Raw genomic sequence first — 22,166 nt, 5'->3', positions numbered from 1 at the left:
TTGAAGGACGGAACCTCATGCTCTACAGCGAGGCTCCAGGCACCCAACATGACTCAATGAGCTGCAGATCAATTACTGTGTCTCATCAACTCAATTACATCACCACAGAAACCTGAGGGAAGGGGTTTGAATAATTTGTTCAGTTGCCAATGATGGGAAAAAGCAAAGAAAATGCATTAAACTTGATGCTTTTCACCAGGAAATTCAACATTCAGACAGCCCAAGGATTCAGGAAAGACTTGAAAAACTGCTTCACGTACAGTCAAACAGGGGTTCTGCCCAGGAAACAAGGACAGGTATTAAAGAAATCCATAGTCAGTGAATGTCTCTCTTAGTCCTCTGTTGGTCTGAGACCCCACTAACCTTTTCATTATTAACAGCTTTATAAATAGGTCATCTGACTTCAACAGTTTGACATGCTAAAGGGCCACACAAAACCTCAACACATCTACCATCACCAAAATGGAATTGTATTTGGTCCTGTATATCTTTCTGTCTGTATGTCTGACCTGTACATCTGTCAGTTTCAAACTATTTTCACAATATGGAGTATCAGTGATTCTGAATGAAGTGATACAAAATGCACTGTTGGTAAAGTGTCAGCTGTTGTAGCAGACACGCGGTGTCCCTTTCATCACGGGCACTCACCGGATCTCCTTGTTGATAGCATCCAGCTGCTCCTGCAGCATCATGGCCAGGGTCTGGGCGTCAGAGTGACCGCCCGGGGACAGCAGGTCCATGGAGCCGAAGAGGGTCTCGCGGTCGTCGTCGTCGATGTCCGACATCTCCGTGTCGCTCTCGAAGTGGTGGCCGCCGAGGACGCCCAGCTGCTGTGACCGCCACTCGTGTTCCCCCAGGGATTTGGCCTGGTGGACAGGGGCATGACACGAACACTGTTACAGCATCACGTACATGACTGACAGCACTGCAGTGATCAAGTCGAACGTGTGTGAACCCTTGTGCAAGATTAGAAGCAGGAAAATCTGGTTATGAAGGGCATCTTCAGGTCATATATAGTGGAAGTGAAATTTAGGGAGAGACAATTACTCCATTCTTCCATGAACAAGCAGCCCCAGCATTATACAGATTTAACAAAAAAGTAAGGTTTCCTTAAAACCTTGACATAGGTTGAGACAAGCCCTGGGGCACTTAAATCTTAAAGACCCATAAGTCAGATATTTTATTTTACTCCCTAATATATTATGCAAAAGGTATTTGGGCTTTTACCCTCCACACATACCCTTCTAGCTTCATTCTGGTTTTCTGGGTCAATTTCTACAGTCAATTCCGCTGTCGACAGATGCAATATCATGCACATGGGACTGAAGTTTGTTTGTTTAATGACCATCCTTTCATTTTCAGAGAACTTACTGCTTCATAAGAGCTCTATTGGTCCCTGGTGTCTCCCAGGATATTACAGAGCACAGCTAATTAATACTGAAATCAGACAACTGCTTGGCCTCTGCCTCATGTTTGTGCCATAGTTCCAGTGGCGGACCAGCGACAACATAGTGAATTAGTTATTGCCACTAAAAAAATGGAACACTGTAACCGAATGACACTCTCTTTCAACATTGAAGTTAGTGTTGCTTGGCTGCAAAGATGTCCATTTGGACAAATATCAAGGAAACAAGTGCATATCGTATCCCTTCATCTTAAGTGTTGATCTTATCCTCTACCTGATAAGCTACCAAGAGAAATCCCTGGTGTGTGCTACAGACCAAAAATGAATTTATCGAACCTTATAAATCCTCAACATTAAAGGAAATCAGCGCTCTGAGAACCTCTCATAAATCCCATTGAACCTGTCCTCTGATCGTCTTCCTTGGATCTATACTTTTTAGATCCAATATTTACATTTACATTTATTCATTTAGCAGACGCTTTTATCCAAAGCGACTTACATAGGTTACAGCTCTTTACAATGTTATCCATTTATACAGCTGGATATTTACTAAGGCAACTGTGGGTTAAGTACCTTGCCCAAGGGTACAGCAGCAGTGTCCCAGCGGGGGTCAAACCGGCAACCTTTTGGTTACGAGTCCTGCTCCTTAACCACTATGCTACACTGCCGCCCAATATCTTTAACATGATCATTTTCATCTTCTTCTGGCTGAATGTTTCTCCTCTCTTTGGTTTCTCCCAACTGCAGACTGCGGAGCACCGCTGCACAACCACCATAGCATGATTCAAGGGGACTCAGCCCATGTACCTTACTGTATTCTGTTGTATTCTACAGCCTGTGAATCCAGCGCCCACCTTATGGTCATCCCTCAGGATGCCAGTCCGACCCCTCCGGGGCCTCCTGACGACCCTGGACGACCTGTAGTGCTCCGACTGGGTCTCCGCCAGGGACCCCAGGGAGAAGCGGAGGTCCGCAGATGCATCCAGGTGAGACCTGAAAATGGAGGGAGAGCAGCGTTAGATAGCAAACGTAAAAACATTTAATCTTTGAGAATCTTGTATGCCTTGTCATTCAGGAGCTTACTGCGAAATACCAACTATCCACAAAAATCCTTTACCCAGTCAACCACCAAACACAAGAATGAGATAGGGGGACACAAATCCAGATACAATCATCGCAAAATACAATATAAATCTCTTAATCTTTCCAGAATCAATGGCATAGATGGATATCATAATTCTCAGCTGTCAAAACAAAGAGAATGATATATGGACTGTATGGTTAACATGATGTTCTTCTATTAGCATGTATCAGACTGACAGGGACCTGGATGACTTTAGGGGGTTGTTCAAAGTCTTTGAGGAAAAAATGTGGGCCCCGCACCGTGACAAGGTTGGTTCTGTGAGGGACCCGGTCCTCATTCTCAACTGATCCACTTCTGATCTCAGCTTTTCTATTTCATCGGCAAGATGAGTCTTATGGAAAGAGACAGGACAAGCATGGTTGGTAGTTGTAAAATAAATCCAATGAAAAAATTTCCAGCCCTTGAAATTTTAATATCTATATTACATTAAAATATTTCACTTCATAAAAAATACACTCTACTCACTATATAACCTCAAGACATGTTCTGAGTAATCCCTTGAGTCATTCCTGTGGGTAAAACTAAATTAAACTATCTCAACACTGATCCTGATTCCTGCCCCCCAGGGCTGTACGTCATGGAATCAGCCACATGAAATATTGGAAATGTGAGGGCTAATTTCCATATTGAGCCTCCAGAGACCTACTTTGTCATGCAGAGAATCTTCCAGCTGTTTTCTTAAATTTTCTGAATCCTGTATCAAAACATTCTGAAACAGAGAGAACAATTCATCACATGAAGAAAGGTGCTTTCAAAAGACATCTCTGGAATGCTGCCAAAATTTGGAGCACCTTTAAAAGAATGTAAAGACAAGAACGCGTTACCAGTTACTGCACAGTTGTTTTGGAACAGTGCCTCTTGGCAGTCCTCGACCGCGGGTTTCTGAGTTTCCCACAAATTACACCCTGCAGGAGCTCATACCTTTTCTTCCAGTGCCGCCATCCTTTCTTTCAGGTGGAGCTGCAGTCTCTCGTTGGACTCAGTCAGAAGGCGGTCAACGGTGTCCGACAGGCGCTTGTTGTGTTCCTCGTTCATCTTTTCTCTTTGTCTGGCCTGCAAGACCCCCAAAAATCAATTGTGTGGTGTCGCACATTTCAGTCATCCATTGAATTATTTCTTTTCTTTGCTATCCCATTTGGAGACAAAAGATAATAATTTTCCTGTTATGAAACGTGCCTTTTGTGGTTCTTATGTGGCTTCTAAAAGACTTTTTCTTTCATCTGAAACAATATCCTCAAAAGAGAAATACGCTGGCATAAAAAAACTAAACATGACATTACAGAAATATTCTTATGATGAGAAAACACACATAAAAATGACTTAACATTTTCATTTTACGATTAGTTTCACATTGCTGTTTCCATTATATTTGCAGTGTCTCTCCTGTATGGGGTAAAACATCCCAAGGTTCCTACCACCAGTAAAATAGCATTAATCAAGCCACACTCAGGGTCCATGAGGGATAAGCAGTTGTACAAAAGCCGTGTGTATGAATAACATGCAACAGCTTTAAACGCCGTTTGCAGCGGCCATTATCTGATTGGCGAAACCACACGCGGGGCTTTGGGGCCACTCACTCTGTGCAGCTCCTGGTTCTTCTCCTCGAGCTGGCCCTCCAGCTGGCGCAGGCGCTCCTCGATGCTCCCGTGGCGCTCCTCGGCCTGCGGGGGGCACAAAAAGGGGAAAGGAGGGGGAGGGGATCCCGCCGTTTTAGCAGCCACGGACGCAACGGAGGCAACAGGCAGGTGGGCAAGACAGACAAAGCCAAGCTTCTACAATCTGCAAACTACAGCTCCAAAGTCATTGCTAACTAGTACGAACTAAAGCGAGAGGAGGGAAGAGACTTCATTCAGGCAGGCAGCTGACCATGACTGCTCGCTACGCATCAGCTGAAGAGAAGGCTGTTTATGACAGAGAGAGAAAGACAGAGAGACGGAGGGAGAGAAAGAGAGACAGTGAGAGAAGGAGACAGAGAAAGAGAGACAGACAGAATAAGAGAGACAGACAGAGCTGTAGCGGTTTAGTCAATGAGCTGCGTGAGACCAGCCAAATGTGACATGCAGCTTCCCCATAGCTCCAGCAGAAATCTGCCTTCTTTAGACACAGGAAAGAAAACCAAAGCCCGCTGAAGCGGAAACTGCACAATGGCTGGCTACGACAGCGACAGAAAAAAACCCAAAAACTCAAAGAAAAAACAGAGGAGAAAGTCAGATGGATTCTAATTAGCAACAGAAAGTAAAGTCCTGTGGGACTACCTTCCTACGTATGAAGCTCATGTCTTGGAGTTTAGCTTCCATAACATACTGATAATCACCAGGTGAGGAAGAGGAGCTTGAGTCAGACTAACAAGTCAAAGGGGAGAGGAGAGGGACAAATCCATGTGTAAGAACTCCAGATATAAACAACCAGACACACACAAACACACACACACACACACACACACACAAATGCACACAATATACACGCCATATTCAGGCACAGAAAAACAAAGGAAGTACTAGTCAAGGGACTATGATTAGCATATATGATTTGTAGATATTCAAGGCCACTAACAGTGGTAATAACTTCAACCTTGTGACAGGGCAATGTTGGATGTACCAAGAATTTATCAAATGATGTCGTAAGGACCAGCTATACTTGTGTGCTTGGAACATCTCTCTGAACTCTTTCCCTAGGTTCACATTAAAAATTCTTGTCTTTTTATAGTTTAAATATTGTTACCCCATTAGATGGACATGTAAGTACAAGTGATGATGCTTTTCATTGTGGCACACATGGAAATACAACATGCAAACTGAGCACGGATCTGAGATCAGTTCTGCACACAGGACTGTGGGGGCCACGGAGTGGTTTAAAATGTGACCTCTGTGACTGGTCCAGTCATGCTGTCCATCTGTGGCGTCTCCTGATAAATGGCTCGGTTGCTTGGTGCCGGTCAGTGGCCCCATACGGGTGGGGGTGTTCAACTTAGGCGCATGATGCCACAGTCTGCACCATGTGTTGATTCACTGATTTTTACCACCTATTACAAACACTAGTCCCAACACACCAGATCAACTCATGCATACAGGGCACCTTAAATCTTTTATCATTACATGTACCAAAAAACAGGAACCTACAAATCAAACTGACATTACATTACTTTTTAGCTATGTCAGTCATTTCAATTTATCCATCTGTTTGGCATTATTCACTGTACGAAATATGCTACTGAATCATTACATAATGATTAATAAATGGTTGACAGCAGGGTTACTCAATTATGCTTCTTGAAAACCGTAGTCCGGCAGGTATTTCTGCTATCTTTCAACCACTAACCACCTCAGAGGTGAGAAGGGGGTAATTATGGTTCTCAATGAAGAACATGTTTAGCTGAATCAGCTGATGAAGTGCCTGGATGGAATAGAAGCCCACAGGCACTGTGCCCTGACGGGACCAGGGTTGAGAAGCCTTAGTCAACATGTATTGATAAGGTCACCCCCGTTGAGGATACACCCTCAGTGGCATGTTTGCATATCTTGAGCGTTCGAGCAGTATCACATGAGAACCTGGCAGTTCTCCAGGCTGTTACCTTGGTGAGAGCGGCAATCCTCTGGGCCAGTTCAGCCTCCACCTCCGGCAGCGTTTCAGCCTTCCTCATGGTCTGATGGAGCTTCTGTTCGGCCAGCTCCAACCTCTCCTGCAGCTGCCTGTTCTTCTCCTCCATCTGCCGAGAAATAGGCAGGACGTATTGAGCCCACGACTGCAAAGCACAATCCTCCCTGTCCACACTCAATACTGCAGGAGGCCCATCCCAGAACCAGTTCACATGCTCAACGGTGACATCTCTGGTGGAATAGCTGAATTGCATGTTCCCTCCTGCATGCTTCCTTGCGAACTGCCTTAAAGTTTTTACCCTTTTCCCAAATCCTGAAGGAAAGCTGCATGGGGAGATAAAGGCAACGGCCTGCATGCCAGTCAAATTTGTTATCACTTTGCTTGATGGAAAACTGCTGTTATCTAAATATTGCACACCAGCTAGTATTTTCCTTTCCACTTCTGGGATATAATTTAATCAATGTTTTTTTTTCCACAAGCACACACAGTCCTCTGAAGCTATTCTTACCACAACATGGGCCGCTGAATAATTTGAGCTGGTCTTTTGTCAATAACCACCCGGAAAACCATTTCATCTGCAAAGATTGTGTTTGCACAGTATTGAGTTGTGGTAGCAAATGTCCAACATGCTGCCTTAATAGAGCCCTGAGTGAGATGGGGAGCCACGGCTCTCCGTACTGTTTTCAGGACACGACGATGAGTGGAACGCTCTCGACCAACTCTGTGACTCAAAAGGAAAAGCCAGTCGAAAAGCAGTTGAGTTTTTTCCCCATGGGCATACAGTGCCATTTATCTGTGTCTGCATTATTTCACAGTACCATTTCCTGCCACTGTCTCAACCCAGACAGCTCATTTGGCAAAGGACAACATTGTAAAGAACAAAGGGACCATTGCCAGAGCGTCATCAAAACACAAGCATAAAGTCATAACTTTACTTTGCAGCACTAGGTCTGCCAAACGCCCGTCCATTAAAAAAAAAAAATTACACACTTAAACTGACTGAGCTTAACATTTAGGGGGAGGATATGCCGAGTAATTATGGAAAAGAAAACAAATATACAACTGTTGCTCACTTAACATTAAGTCAATGGCAGATTTTATGTTTTGTTTTTTTTCATAAGCAGTGTACATATTCTCTAGTCTAAAAGAACAGGGCCGTGAAGAATGCCCGGCCGCACTGGTGGAATCTTTCAACCAAAAGGTCAGCTGTTATTTCTGACATTTTCATCTCCCAAAGAATGCATATGAAAGTGTAGCAGTAAAAAAAGGGGGGGGATGTTTTCACTCAGTAATGACGAGAGATCAAAACGATTAATTACACAAGTACACAACATTAAAATCAAGCTTTGTTTTGCACATGGACCATAATTCCTCCTCTAATTGACGGATTTGATGAAGCTCCTTCGTCTGTGAGAACAATGGACCGACAGGAGATGGGTCGCCTTTAAGAGGCAATTTCCTATAATAGCACAGCTGTATGCAGGGGTCTGATTACTTTCTCAAGTTGCTGATTACCGCCGGTAGGTGCTGACAGCAGACGACAGAGGAAAAACTATCCCAAAAAGGGCCCATTTGTCCAAGAAATCTGGTGTGAAGAGGAAATGTACTCCTCAGCATCACAGGTCGACAGGCGTTTATTTTGGGAGAAAAAAATGAAAAAAGGCTATTTGACAATATATACCTGATATTTATACAGTATATCATAGATTAGATATCATTGTTATTGTTTCGTGCCAGAAGTCTTTGCTTTGTTTTGGTCTATAATGTCCTAATTTATCGGCAAGAACACACACATTTCCTCTACATCACCTCAATTCCAATATTTTGAAAAAAAGGAACACCACTAGAGTTGGACATAAAACAAATAGGAATTTAAATGATACATATTTCAAGATACTTGTGCACCAACTCGCACTCGCTCTTAACAAACACAGACTATATTGATGAGTACAGTAAATTCACATGCAATTGTAAAGCTAATAGTGACTTTCTAAAAGATAGACTACTATTACATTATTGTACATTTCACACATGGAAAAAGAGAAACACATACCATATAGGGTGTTTTAGTCATGTTCAGTCTGAAAATGCCATTGGTGAGTGAACACTGTGACCTCTGACCTGTCTGAGGAAGGCCTCCTTGTTGACCAGCTCATTCTCCAGCTTGTCGCTGATGTCATGAAGAGAGGTGGACTCCCGCTGAGCACTGAGATAGCGCTTCTCAAGGGTGACAATGCGCTCCTCCATGTCCTCCTTCTGACACATTGCCTACACACACACACACACACAGACACACACATGCACACATACACACATTCAGACAAACACATTACATTTAGGTCATTTACACGAAAGGAGGCAGAAACAGACCCTAAAGGATTTGTTGGATTTAAAGAAGCAGGCCTTACATGCCACCATTTACCCTTATTGGTCTATATCTCACAAAAGCTTGATCGGTTAATTTCCTTTAGTGGTACTTATGCACATACAAAATACCGCACATCTTATGTGGTAGGAAACAGGCCATGAAACAGGATATAGGCCTGCACTGTGAGGCAGGTGGAATTACAGAGGCATTGGAGATAAAGACCAAGATCAGCACAAAGTCTGAGAAACAGACTGTACCTGCCATAATCATGAGCTATCAATAGCAATTATAACCTAGGGTCAGTTCATTAACAAGACACACAGCACAGCAATAGGCAATGGTTTTCTGGACATTATGTTTGCTTGAACAGCGTGTAGGAAAATGGGTATGGGGACTGAGGGAACACTTAATTGTGTTTTTTCTTTTGTGTGTGTGTGTGTGCATCTCTGGGACCCACCTCCTTGATGTCCCTCTGGTACTTGTTGTTCATCTCCTCAGACTTGATGAGGTCCTTGCGGGCGGTCTCCAGCTCCTGCTCCACCTCGGAGACGCGGGAGGACAGCGAGGACATACGCTCCTTCATCTGGGCCAGCTCGTAGTTCTGCTTCTCCAGCAGCTCCTGCAGCTCCACCACCTGGCTGGCCTCGTCCACCGACTCCATGGAGCCGTTGGACAGACGCTGCTCATGCACAGACACATGGCACGTGGGAAAGGTCAGAGGCCATAGTCAGATTCAATGATCTCTATTGACACCTCATCATGATTTAAAAAACCTTTCGCTATAATCAATTCATTTATCCATTGATTGTTCTTTCCTTGAGTCAAGGGGTATGAATATCCCTTTTGTAAGATCATGTCCGTGAGGTTGTGACTTTCAAACTTTCATGGTTCAGAATGGAAGTTCTGAAGTTTGTAGCAAAGCATTGCATCACATTTACGCAATGACGATTTACGCCAATAGCTCAGAGTGTATTTTACACATGAGCAAGATGCGCAAACACTCTAATGTAGAAAGAAAAGTCTCTCCTCCACCTTTAAATTACATTAATGTCATTTAGCACACGCTCTTATCCAGAGAGACTTACATATGTTACAGTTTTTATGTTGTCCATTTATATAGCAGGATATTTACTAAGGCAACTGTAGTTTATGTACCTTGCCCAAGGGTAAAGCAGTAGCACCCCAGTAGGGAACTGAACCAGTAACCTTGTGGTTACAAGCCCCGCTCCTTACCATTATGCTACACTGCTGCACCACCTCATTCTGTTTCAGATGAGACACAGCACGGAGTGACACAGGAGGAGTATGGAAATGCTGAGTCTCCCCACGTTTGAAAGATTGATTTTACACGTGCGTTAACGAGGGGATTTTTGTAGCTGAGAGCTCTGTTTTGCTGGGGGGGTCATTCTGTGTGCTGTAGATAAAAGAACGGGAGGGCCACAGGACTGGGATAATATTTCACAAATATGCATTACGCTTCTGACAATTTCTGACAGGGGGGTAATGCGCTGTAGGCCTGAAAACACAAGCATTAATCATAGGATGGGAATACATAAAGTGACACTGACACTCTCCTTCTACCAAACTCTGTGGTGCTCAGGTTATAAATATGTTTAATAATAACATGTTTATTAATACCAGTAATTGGAAAGTCTGCTTCATTTCAAAACCAATTTTATGTATTTTTCCCTCTGGCAAATCTTGGCAAATAAGGTGAGCTCAGCATTTTTGCTTGGACACACTGGATCAAAGGTACCAAAAACAAGCTAAGTTGGATGAGAATTCTAAGGCCAGTGATGTAGAGACCTTTTCCCAGAATTCCAAGGATGCAGGTTATACGGGCACAGTATACTGGGGTCCCCTGTCCAACTGCAGTTATTTGTCTGTGCTAAAGGGCCTAATTGAGCATCTGTCTCTCTCTCTCTGCCTACACTGTTCATGATCAAATATTCATTAAGCCAAAGAACTGGACACACTAAATAAGACTTGTAGCTCCATAAAGTCCAGTCATTTTAATACACTCTCAACCTCAACTCAATCAAACTTTGGCATTCAATTTAATATTCTTTTATATTCTAGACAAATTACATTTTACATAATTTAACAAAGTCTCTACAAGCTGAAAAAAACTGCTCTACAGTTATATGCAGTCCACAAGCGATACTTCAGGTATGGCTGATTTAGAGGACAAATGTTTTACTGCTGTGTGGTAAAGTCCAACATGTAAGATTTACAATTTGTTTCTGCTTCCAGTCTGATTTGATTGGAGAATCTGTCATAAAAGTCCCCAAACCACTTAATATTTTAGAGATATAGCTTTTGTCAACAGAATCACATCCGATGAAACCTTTTGTGACTATGTGAAAAACAAATATATATATTGTATTTCTGTAATTCAAGAGGGATATAGGGCTGTAAAATGTGAGTGTTTGTACACGGTCTGCACAAAGGGGCAAGAGAATAAATTAAGTATATGTGTTACAGTGTCAGCCAGCTGAGTGACACTCTGACCTCACTTAAACATGAAGCTGAGGACACTAGGGGGCAGGGGAGTGCTTGCTGATTTAACCTCAATGAGAAGACCTACTTATCTTCATGTCACTTCCTATAGATTTCACTCCGGACAGCCTGGGACCTTAGAGAGTAACCTGTGCTTGTTTACCGCCACATGAAGAGAGTCCACGTATCCTCATGTCACTCCCTGCAGATGGGATCTCTGGCTCCTTGCTACCTTATAAATCCTTGCTACCTTAAACATAGTGTGACAGTGAGTGATTCATAGCCTAGAGCTGATGAGAGCACTTCCTCCACTCCCGAACTAGCTGACAACACGTCGACCCATCAAGGCTACCGCAGGCCTGAGTCACAAACGCAAAAACCCAGCCCCTACCTCTGACAGTGCCAAAGACAGGAGGTTCCACTGGAGGAATGAATACATTGAATTCATTTTGAATGCAAGGAGCATACAGGTGTCTGAATTCAAAAGGGTTCACACTGATGTCTGTGCAAACTCTGTCTAATCTGGTTTATCCTCTTTCTCCATTCTCTCTGCCCTAAATGTAAGGACCGCATCTGAAGATGTCCACCTTTCCCAGTGTATCCACAGGCACGTCTTTCTGAGGTCACCTTTTCCAGAGAGCTCAAGCAATTGCATTGATATTATTATTAAATATGTGGAGAACATGGGCTGTTCATTTTGCTTACTTGAATAGCCTATTATCAATGGCATGTCTTCGTGCAGATAGACAATATCGGTTTTACTGGAAGGTAACTCCTGCATAATGTGAGTGATTGAAGTCATTTACAGCACACACATGCTAGCACGAGAAGGTTATCAGCAGGATGTCTTATGAAACAGTGGTAATGAATGAGAGCATAATATGAGCATACTTTTACATTAAATTTGTTAGTGAACATATGAAGATAATAACAGAGGGAGATGGATTCAGGACGCAGTGAGCTCCCACCTTGCCATGGACCTTCTGCCCAGCCTCGGTGACCTCCAGCAGCTCCTCTCCCCCCTCCCCTGGTGCCACCTTCCTCTGGATGTGGGCATTCTGCTCTCGTAAGGCTGCGATCTGGGGAGACACGGAAATGCATCCAGCAACCAAAGCAGAGGAGACACAGGCAGAGAATACGATCACAAAGACTGCGCACTCCGGCATGAGAGGGATGCTCTCTATCAAAACGGCCCCATGCTATTTCTTCATCACTGCTGCCAACTGGCTTTTTCAGGTGCGGAAATATTTTACTTAGAATACTGCACAGTGAAGCAAACAGTCCGACAATCAGTCGATCTTACGCTTGTAAGGTGCATTTTACCGTGGGATAGGTAACTAGGTATCACCGCAGTTTAAAACAACAACATCCTCGCTATAACCCATGTTCAACCCCTATTAGTGTACCAACCTTATGTTTGTTCATAATACGTGTAACACGGTACAGTACAATTTACATTCATCATTCATTTGCAGGAACAACGCTCTCATGGTTCTATAAACAGCTCAGTTTGCCCCCTCAGTAACAAGCATGCCTGAGTTTAATTACAGCTGCTGTTACACATTGTTGGTACTCGCATTATTTCAAGTCAAGTCATGTAACACTGCACAAACAGATTACTATAATTATCTTGTTCAGTGAACCTCGTCACTCTTCATAAGCTAGAGTGTTTGACAAACATTCGTAATCGTGTTGGTTATGTTTCCGTGGGTTACGGACGATAACAGCAATTAAGGTTGTCTTTGACAGCACGTGATTAACAACATAGGGTTAACACGTGACTTACCCTTTCAGCAAGTTGTTGGGTAAAATCAACTATAATCACCCAAAAGAAGCACTTTGCTATTTGCTATTTCTTTGTATCATATTATCCCACATATTGATACACACCTTATCTTAATGTGGAAACAAACAAATCCAGCAACAAAATTCAGTTGGTATGGCAACGGTTTTCCACCGCAAAGAAGAAATAGCAAGATATTCTTTCCATTTTCTCTGTTCTGGTTCTCTGAACACAATAACGTGAGTTCAAACAAATGGATTTACATGGCATAAGCAATCACTTCTGTTTTCTGGTTAGATAGCGGTTTGCATTTGTTAAATCTGATTACTGTGAAATCATGGCTACTAAACCGACTGAAGTGGCTTCTATGATATTTCAAAGTGAAAAATATGCAGTAAGCCAAGAAACAAAGTATGATTATTTGGATTTTCTGGAACAGTTGTTATATGAGGTTTTATCATGCAATGATGATTGGAATTTAATTGTGTGACAAACCCTTTTTGCAGGTCGTTATAGATGAAAAAGACAATAACACATGAAAATATGATGTGAGCGGTGTGTATTCTAAAATAAAATGCATCATTTGTGAACAATAAGACTTTGATCAATGCAGCATTAGTTGGATTAAAGTAAAAATTGTTATAATTTCTTTACAAAATGGGAAAATGTGAAATTAAAATACGATACATATATTGTGAAATCACAGAAATATAGACAGCACTGGATATACATACAGTAGTGCATGTGTATTCCTCAGTCTTGTACAAATACTTTAAGGTTATCAATACTGAGTATTCAGGAATGGTTGATTTATCTGCAATGTACTATTCTATTGCCCTTCAAGATTTATCAGAGACATAGTGCCCAGGAACTTTATATTAAATATACACCTGAAGCCAATAAAAGATGTGCTAAGCTTTAATAGGCTGGAATCCAAAGCCTCAGGCCATAGACACAGAGGAAGATATACTCACATCAAAATAACATGGTAGCAAACAACAAAAACTGGCATCTCAGATCCAAGTTCTTTGAAAAATATCCAAACAAAACCCTATTATTATGTGTTCTTTGTAAATATCCATCTTAAAACCCAATATGTGTTTGAATATTAAACTACAGAAGAGTGACTAGTTAGACATGCACACAGGCAGGGCGTGACATTGTAAGACTGCTTGGCATATCCAGCCCCACATTTTCCCTGACATATTTTATTTCATTTTTTAATAGAGCAACCTTTTGTGCCCTTGGAAGCTATGCCAGTAAAATTGAGAGCAGTAACTCTTCAGACTCCTACGGACCTATTGTCGACATAATTCTGGTGTGCATGTGCGTGTGCACAGCGCAACAAATATGAACCGGAAACACTCAGCAAACATACAGACCTGATGAACCGAGGAGTCTATCCCATTTTTTTCTCTCATGAGCTGCCTAGCTAAAACAGGAAACAATTTCACTTTCCTACTGGTCCGAATCATGTTTGACTTTCTTCATGTAATGTATTATGCACTACCCAGAATGTCTGCCGCCACACATTCTCTCACGGAATTTTCCACTGACACTAGTTGAAAGTGACTCCACACTAGCGTTGAATACTAGTAAGAGAACAGCCCCAACAGCCCCTATAGACTGCCTAGTGTAACACCAGAAATTACCCAGTCTGCTGTTTTTATTCAGTGAAGAAAAGGACATGCCCTCAAAAAGGGTGAATTTTAGGATACAGAATATCCTCATAAATATTTATAGCGCTTTCAGAACAAAACCCAGACATATCGTGCCACTACCCCTAATAATTAGATGTAGATAAAACATGTCATGTACGCTTTCACTTGGCATATTTGAGCATACTCTTGAAGGCACCCGAATTTTCTGCAGCTTAAAAGGACAAAGATTAAACAGTCTATGCTGTTCTCAAACACCTTCTTAACACCAAATACTGACACAGTAAAAAGAGTTGACAAGCTCTGTAATGTTTCTAGTTTCAAAGTACCCCTAAAAATGAAAGCAATCATTTTCTGTGAAGCAGTTATTTCAGCTTATCAAAGCAGGTGATTTCAGACAGAGATGACACCAGTGACTCTCAGAGTCTAAATAGTACCTTTTAAAGATGTGCATTGCAATGGTTTGCTAGTCACACCTTTCAATCGCACTGAATGGTTAGCTTAAGAAAAAAAAAACAATGATTATAAAAATTTCGAAATGCATACTCACAATACTTCCATTAGCATCAGACATGAATCAGGAAACATCTGGCTTTCAGATCAGAGCTACATGCAGCAGGTACGGTGCACTGGGACTCATCTTACCATGATTCAAGTCATTTCTGAGGGCTTAATTGACATTAGACATCCTGGGTTACTAAAAAAAAAACATTTACCTTCCTGTCTTTACTGTAAATTGCTCAGGCTGGTTCACTCCCTCAATGAACCCGTAGGCCTCTCAGACCTGGAGGTGGGTTACAGACAGAGGCCTGTGCCTTGGGGGGTCCTTTATGGGCTTCTGTTAACAGTCTAACCCCAGCTAAATTTCTCTGCTATAAGATGTTGGACTTACAAAGGTTACCAGATCTGACACATTCACTGCCATACTTTGCTGAAGCCTCCTCTCACGCTCACTAAACCTGAATGTCTGGGTGGAAGCATGAGTTGGAACTCATGATAAATATATTAAGTACAGGCTAAAGCTAAACCCGCGCAACTGATAAACAGTTTACAGTTCCCTGTGGATAATGATTTCATGAACAGAATTGTGTAGATGAGTGCAATATTTGAAGAAAAATTTGGCTGGGTGTCAACATATGGAGTCGATGTCCAGGGGCAGGATGACAAACGTACAGTAACTGTTGTCTCTCTTGAGCAATGAAAACTCCTTCAAAAAGTTCAGCTGATGTACTGCATTGCCTTATTGCAGCCAATACCAATTTAATATCACACAAACTGTACTTTCATACCTAGAAGTATGTAAATTGGAGGAAGAAATAAATCCACCTTCAAATGCACGACATCATCAGGTCAGAGCACGAGAGCGTCAGCCAGTGAATAGCCTCAGCATATGAGTTCTGAGGTGTGAGGAAATCAGAGGAGGCAAAGATTTATAAACGGCGACACTTCAGCCCAATGGAAAGTTTCTGGTTGGACCTGCAGGCCTCTCTGAATCAGCCATGTAAACACCTTTCACTTGGCGAGTGCCTGGCACATCCAAGTGAGAGCTTTCCCTGGGGTCCATTTTTAAATACTTATTGGCTTTTTTCCAGGAAAAAAAAAAACTTACAGTCCCCGGTGAGGTCTCACTTACCCCAGAAGTGCTGTAAACAGCTGATCTCAATCTCAAATCAATTAACCATCTGCCAAGGCTGCAGCCGTGAGACGAATACGCTACCTCACAGCCTCCCAAATCTGGACACTGCTATTCCCACCCATAGCAACTGTTGCCAGGTAACAGGCACTCCCTATTCACACCTCTCTGCTCAATCTCACACCTGTCCTCTTCTTGAAGGGGGATTGGAAAGATGGTGAGCAGTGAACAGAAATGGGGGGGTGTAGTTATTGCGAAGGCCCACCCACGAATATGCACATCCTTAATAATCTTGCCCTGTGTCACTGTGCAACTGTGCAAGCATTGCTCAGTGGAATTCTACCATTTAACACCATTGGTCATAGCTGTAGTAGTATGTATTATTATGCATTGTTTGAATATTCAACACTTAACCTTGTCAGCATTACTGTTTCATTGTTGAATTAGATTATAATGTATTTAATCTGCAGATGCCTTTGTTCAGATAGAAAGGTGTGAGAGCACTGTTCAGATACAGCACAGATCACTGTGCTGTCGCACCTACCTCACCACATCCAACTTTCAATGAACGTGTAAGTTTACAATACTGACGCAGGTTGTCTATGATCCTATGATCCTTGTTCACGGCTCCTCATCCTGTCACCACTCGGCCATGCCCTCAGCTTCATTGTCCTTGATCTGATAACCTGACCCCTCTGCCCGAGCCCTTCACAGGTAAACATTGACAGCACCCACCCGCCCCACATTATCAGACACCATTATTAACATAGGTGCACCAGACCTAATAGCAGTAGATGAGCTTTCAGAGGAGATTGAGGCTGAGTGGGGGAAATTATCATTAAAATGATTCCCTCCGCTCTTTTGTGAGGAAGTACTAATTTGGCTGTGTAGGAGCACACGCCCGAAGGCTCTTTCAGCTGGAACATGAGCATCTGCAGTTATGGCGCGTGGCAGAGGAGGGGGATTATATCACTGGGTTAATAGCTCCACGTGAAATGGAATCGCTTCCTTCCCAAAGCAGAATGGCTACCTTTCTGATTGGACCTTAAATTAGGTTTCAGCAGTCAAGCAAAAAAAGAAAAAAACTTATGAGACTACAACTGCTGTATCCTGTTACATGGAGGATGTTACATGCTTATGTCAACAATATATTGTTATGTAGTTGTGTAGTTGTGTAGTCTCAGCTGTTTGACATCTAAATGTGGAAAGTACTTCAGTAGGATTATATTTCATAGGAAAAAAAAAGGAAGGATGATGTGGACTTCTTACACATAAAAGAAACAATTTCAAAACATTCTCTTGTTAACTGGTACTACATTAGAATAACAATAAGTAATAACATAGCATAATAAATAAAATAAGTACAACATCTGTGGGCATTTAGTACAGTGGTACAGAAGATGCAGCATGACAATCATTTGCATCAAGGAGGGCATATTATGGAGGGCTGTGGTACCACTCACTGAAAATAAGATACGAAAAAATGGAAATAAGACCTCTCACCTCCTGGTTTGCTGATGCAAGCTCCTCCTCCAATGCCGCAACCCTCTCCAATGACACCCGCAGCCTCTCCCTCACCTGCAACCAACGGAAGGCGATGAGATCTTTTAGAAAGGGATGTGTTCTTACAGTACGCCAACGAGCCTATTTGCGGGGAACAGTAATTAGGACAAGAGAGCTGCTGTTTCACATCCCCCTGACAATGCTGTTTCACCCTTGAGCAAGGTTTTCGACCTGAACGGCTTCAGCAAATATCCAGCTGTATGCTAAGTCACTCTGAATTAGATCATTAGTGAGGACAGTTGTGCCAATTTCCCCTGAGAGTTCTGAAACACAACTCCGGGTACAGATGATCGGTAGACAGGAAGTTGCTCTTCCCGCTGCCTCTTTCCAACAGTCAAGCATCTTCTCTCCTTCGCACAATAGACCAACCTCCAAACCAGGCAGTTGGTTTATTATTAATGCAGTTCTGGGAGCACCTCTTCACCCAACACAGGAAGAAATCTGTAATGTACTTCCTCTTCAACATGTTAACATCCTGTATTTGTCATACTGAAGGTGCAATTATTCTTCTGCACAACACACTGGCCTTAGTAGAATCACAGACAGGCTGACATCAAAGATGGGATTATAGGCCTAGTGATTTCTGGGCAAAATGGCGCTGGCAAAAACCTCCCATGAATCAAACGACTTTTATTCTTGATGTCACTTGCAACAGAGAGATGTAACAAATGATGGAATGGCTGAACATAGTCATGCAGCCTGCAAAATAGTTCATTGTCAGAGCAATGCTCCAGCCTAGTCTTCCACCATTAATCAACTGTGCTGGGATCGTAGCCAAGGCTAGATGCGACACAGGGCACTCAGGAAGTGAGGTCGTTGTCCTTTCCTTTGATTGGACCTTACAAGTCTTCCATATGAGGAGACACTGCAAAGAGTGACCCTGTGACCCCACTATTTATCTTGTTTGACTGAAAAAATCTGTAATCATTTACACTGCCAAAGCACAGGTGACTCTAGTAATCACGGATGTTTGATTTAAGACTGCTGGAACCTGACCAAGACAGAAAAGTTTAGCATGGTCAAGACAGAGAAAAGTTTCATCAGTTTTTGAATTGTCTTTGGATCACTCTTACCTTCTCGTCCAGAGCCTTGTGGTGCTCGAACAGGGACTTGAGTGCTTTTAGGACCTCTACCTCACTGGAGACGCCAGAAGGTGACTGGGCCTGCCGCTTGACCACGGTCATGCGCAGTGACCGCTCGTGTCTGGACACAAGGCACTCCAAATGCTCCAGCAGCAGCTGTAGGGACACATTCCACATTGTCAGTATCATCCATCTATCCATCCATCCATCATCCCTCATTGCAAGAGCAAACATGCTGATGTGATTTACAGATCACATGATCAGCAGATCATATGTTTTTACTGATCCTCATACTGCGCCATGCAACTTAAATCAAGTGACATATGAAAGGCAAAGAATGGTTTCATATTAAATTTAAAAGTCTTAATGATTTTATGATTTTATTTTATCCTGATGATGTTAAAATGTGTATCCATTAAGAATCAATCAAGAAATATGGAGGAAATCAAGGAACTACAGGAAAAGAATATACTTACATGAAAAGAAAACCTAAAAAAACAACTAATACTGTTACAGACAGAATCATTACGTGCTATAACGAATCAATTCAAATTGTAAATATCATGTGCAGATGCAGCAGGGAAACTAGCTTCTGTACATTTATGTAAGGAGTTCAGCGTGGGGAATAAAAACAATGGGAAAGTGAGATTAATGAAACCCTGGGAAATATAACACATAAGAATGCACACAAAACATTGCTTTACCACATTCATTTATTATGGGTAGAACAGAGACCTGCAAGGCATTCTGGGTGCTCTGGGCCAGAGCATTTTGTCCAATAGCTTGTCTCTGTGTTTGCTGTCAAGGGGCTAAGATCTGTCAAACGTGGACAGTGGCAGTTTGTGGGATGGTCTGGGATGGTCTGAGGAATCGCCCATGTAGTGCTTTTAGTCTGGAGCTGGAAGGCCAGCAAAACATTGACCTCGATTTTCGCTCGTTCCCAACATTGACCTGGCTGTTTATTCCTCTCGTCTGCAGTGTGGTTTTCCCAGGACGCTCATAAGAAAAGTCTTGACTGTGCAAGCTAAGCTAAAAAGCCCTCTCTGGTGACGCCTCATATTGAAGCAGGGTAGCGTATGCTGTGTTACCCTCTGTGTTAAGTGGCTTACTTAAGCTCTCGCTGGAGCCTCTATATTACTGATATGACTGGCCACAGAGAGACAAACCCATGTGGATATGTAAACAAGATATAAACACTGCATTTCAGCATTCGGCTGGCTATGATTCCGTTTTGAATTGTAATACACATGGGGGTTACGCATATTATGTACATTAAAGTAGTGTAATTGTAACATAATTTGATTTCATTGCAGCATCACTGTAATATCAACTAATTTGGCGGGGGAGGGGGGGGGTATCAAAGGAAGTTGAGTCTACTATAGCCCCCCCATCCCCATGTTCCAAATGACAGTGAGCTCTCTGCGCATTTTTCCATTGTGATTGGATGAGAAAATATACCATCTGGAAACAAAGCTCTTTCAATACACATTCATATCATGACAGAAAACTCTAGCACTACACGATGTCATGGCTGTAATTATAGCTGCATTCGATTTGCGCATCACATCGGGAGAGCAGTCTCTCCCGATGTGAGAGGTGCCACATAAAATCGATGTGATCGACTGACAGCTTCATGAGAAAAAGATGCAGCGGGATGCCATGGCTGTCACGACGCTGACGCGGCCTCCGTTTGTCCTTGAGACTCTGAAGGACGGGCAGCGGTCAGGGATCCCCCCAACACCAGCTCACGCAGCTCAACCAATCAGTGGCTCTTCGCTGATCACCCCTTCAGAAAAATAAGCCCCCCTCTCGTCTCAGCTTACTGCCCCCTCTGGCTCTCTTTTCCTGCAGTCTGCTTCAACCAATGGCATGTCCGTGCTAAGTCCGATTTATCATCAATATATCAATCATATGTGCATAGTCCGATTCAATCAGCCTTAGGAAGCTGTGTAAGAAACATTAGGGTTGCATTTTGAAAACAGACCCGTCAATATATGGGAAAAAAGAGGATTCAGAGTGTCAATGAGGGCAGAAACACTTGAGTTTGACATTAAATACATCTCCAAGTTACAATGTTATTGAGTACATGGCTGGGGCAGAGAGAGAATTATGGCATGTGTCCTTGCACCCTCTGTCAATTTCCCCGAAATATATGACCTTCTTTGTGTACAGTAATATGCAGCTCTGCACTTTCCATGGCCATGTAAATCTACGGTTTGGATTCTCCCCAAATGTTGAAGGTTTCATGTTATTTTTCATACTGGAATTCAAATCCCAGTTTTCCCCAGATCCATTGCTAATTAAATGTCCAAACAAGAGGTCTAACATTCTTCAAGCCCCATATGTCTTCATACCAGATGGAGATTTAACAATCAGATACAACTAATAGCTGCACTGCAGGGACCGCATGAGTTTAGGCCACATTAAAAATTTGACTCACCAATAAAAATAGTAGCACATGGCTCATGGATGGAAAAAAGTTACTGAAAACCTCTCAGTCATTCAGAGTTTGATTTAATTGTTTGAATTAAATACCTGGTACAACTTCCTATTATTGTGATTAACATCTTAAATATTTATAATGTTTGGAATTATTATCATAGAATGCAATTTTCAGAAAAGGAGATGCATCCAGTAATGGTACAAGTAATTATGGTCAGATATTCATATTGGACACTTGACTAAAATTGCTACTTAAGAACCTGAAGCAAGGACGTAAGCAGAGTCCGAACTGCTGCGTGGAACTTCCTCCACAATGAATCCAACCTCCAAACCCACAGGGGGCGCCACTTACTCTGGTGTTGTTCCTCTCTGCCTTCAGCTCAGAGATCTCCTCCTCTTTCTCCAGCAGCTGCTCTCTGCAGGCATTCAGCTCCTTGGTCAGGGCGGCAAATTCCTGCAAGGGGCACAGAAACAGACCAGGTCAGAATTACAACCCACACCTACCACGGCTGGGATACAGGGATGCATTCAAAAAACAGGTCCACTGACAGACACAGAGGAGTTCTGGTTGTGGGACAAAATAAAATCCAAGGGAAAAGGTTAAGTTAGTTATGCAGTAGACTTGTGCCATGTGTGGCTGTTCATGGTTTCAAATATTCCTGCCAGGCAGCACTTCCTTTTCCACACCGCATCAAGCTGTTCTCACTAATAATTATTTGTACAAATCACCCACATTTATAGAATTATTACTCATTTACACATAATATTACACATACCCATTTTTATAATAAAAATAAGATTCCCTCAAATTCCCTTTGTGCCTTGACACAGTGCAATATTTCTGGACTGCCCCATTCACAAGAACCTCTGGGAGGTATCCTCCATGTGCAATAAAGGTCTTCTGTACAAGTAAATCTTCTGTTGAATGATTGCCTGAAAAACTGCTGAAACTCCATTCTGTAAGAATGACCCAGGATGCCCTTCTATCTGCC

At 42.5% G+C, this 22,166-nt stretch overlaps 1 protein-coding gene across 1 annotated transcript in view; it reads right to left on the bottom strand.

Annotated features, from left to right (window-relative positions):
- The window catches only part of LOC118770168 (liprin-alpha-2-like), a 40,703-nt gene extending 19,106 nt beyond the window's left edge, over positions 1-21,597 (bottom strand). Inside the window, exons 1-13 of the mRNA XM_036517670.1 lie at positions 21,527-21,597; positions 18,724-18,888; positions 17,591-17,665; positions 11,982-12,092; positions 8,972-9,193; positions 8,268-8,414; positions 6,121-6,255; positions 4,127-4,210; positions 3,471-3,602; positions 3,196-3,258; positions 2,789-2,880; positions 2,260-2,398; positions 649-866 (exon numbers count right to left, since the gene is read on the bottom strand). Coding sequence (XP_036373563.1) covers positions 649-866; positions 2,260-2,398; positions 2,789-2,880; positions 3,196-3,258; positions 3,471-3,602; positions 4,127-4,210; positions 6,121-6,255; positions 8,268-8,414; positions 8,972-9,193; positions 11,982-12,092; positions 17,591-17,665; positions 18,724-18,834 — 1,529 coding nt within the window. The 5' untranslated portion in view covers positions 18,835-18,888; positions 21,527-21,597. The remainder of the gene's footprint in view (positions 1-648; positions 867-2,259; positions 2,399-2,788; positions 2,881-3,195; positions 3,259-3,470; positions 3,603-4,126; positions 4,211-6,120; positions 6,256-8,267; positions 8,415-8,971; positions 9,194-11,981; positions 12,093-17,590; positions 17,666-18,723; positions 18,889-21,526) is intronic.
- Positions 21,598-22,166: the final 569 nt, after the last annotated feature.

This window comes from Megalops cyprinoides, chromosome 23 (genome assembly GCF_013368585.1).
Source record: "Megalops cyprinoides isolate fMegCyp1 chromosome 23, fMegCyp1.pri, whole genome shotgun sequence".
NCBI lineage: Eukaryota > Metazoa > Chordata > Actinopteri > Elopiformes > Megalopidae > Megalops > Megalops cyprinoides.
The sequence above is the reverse complement of the archived record's forward strand: the minus strand, read 5'-3'. Positions and strand labels throughout refer to the sequence as shown.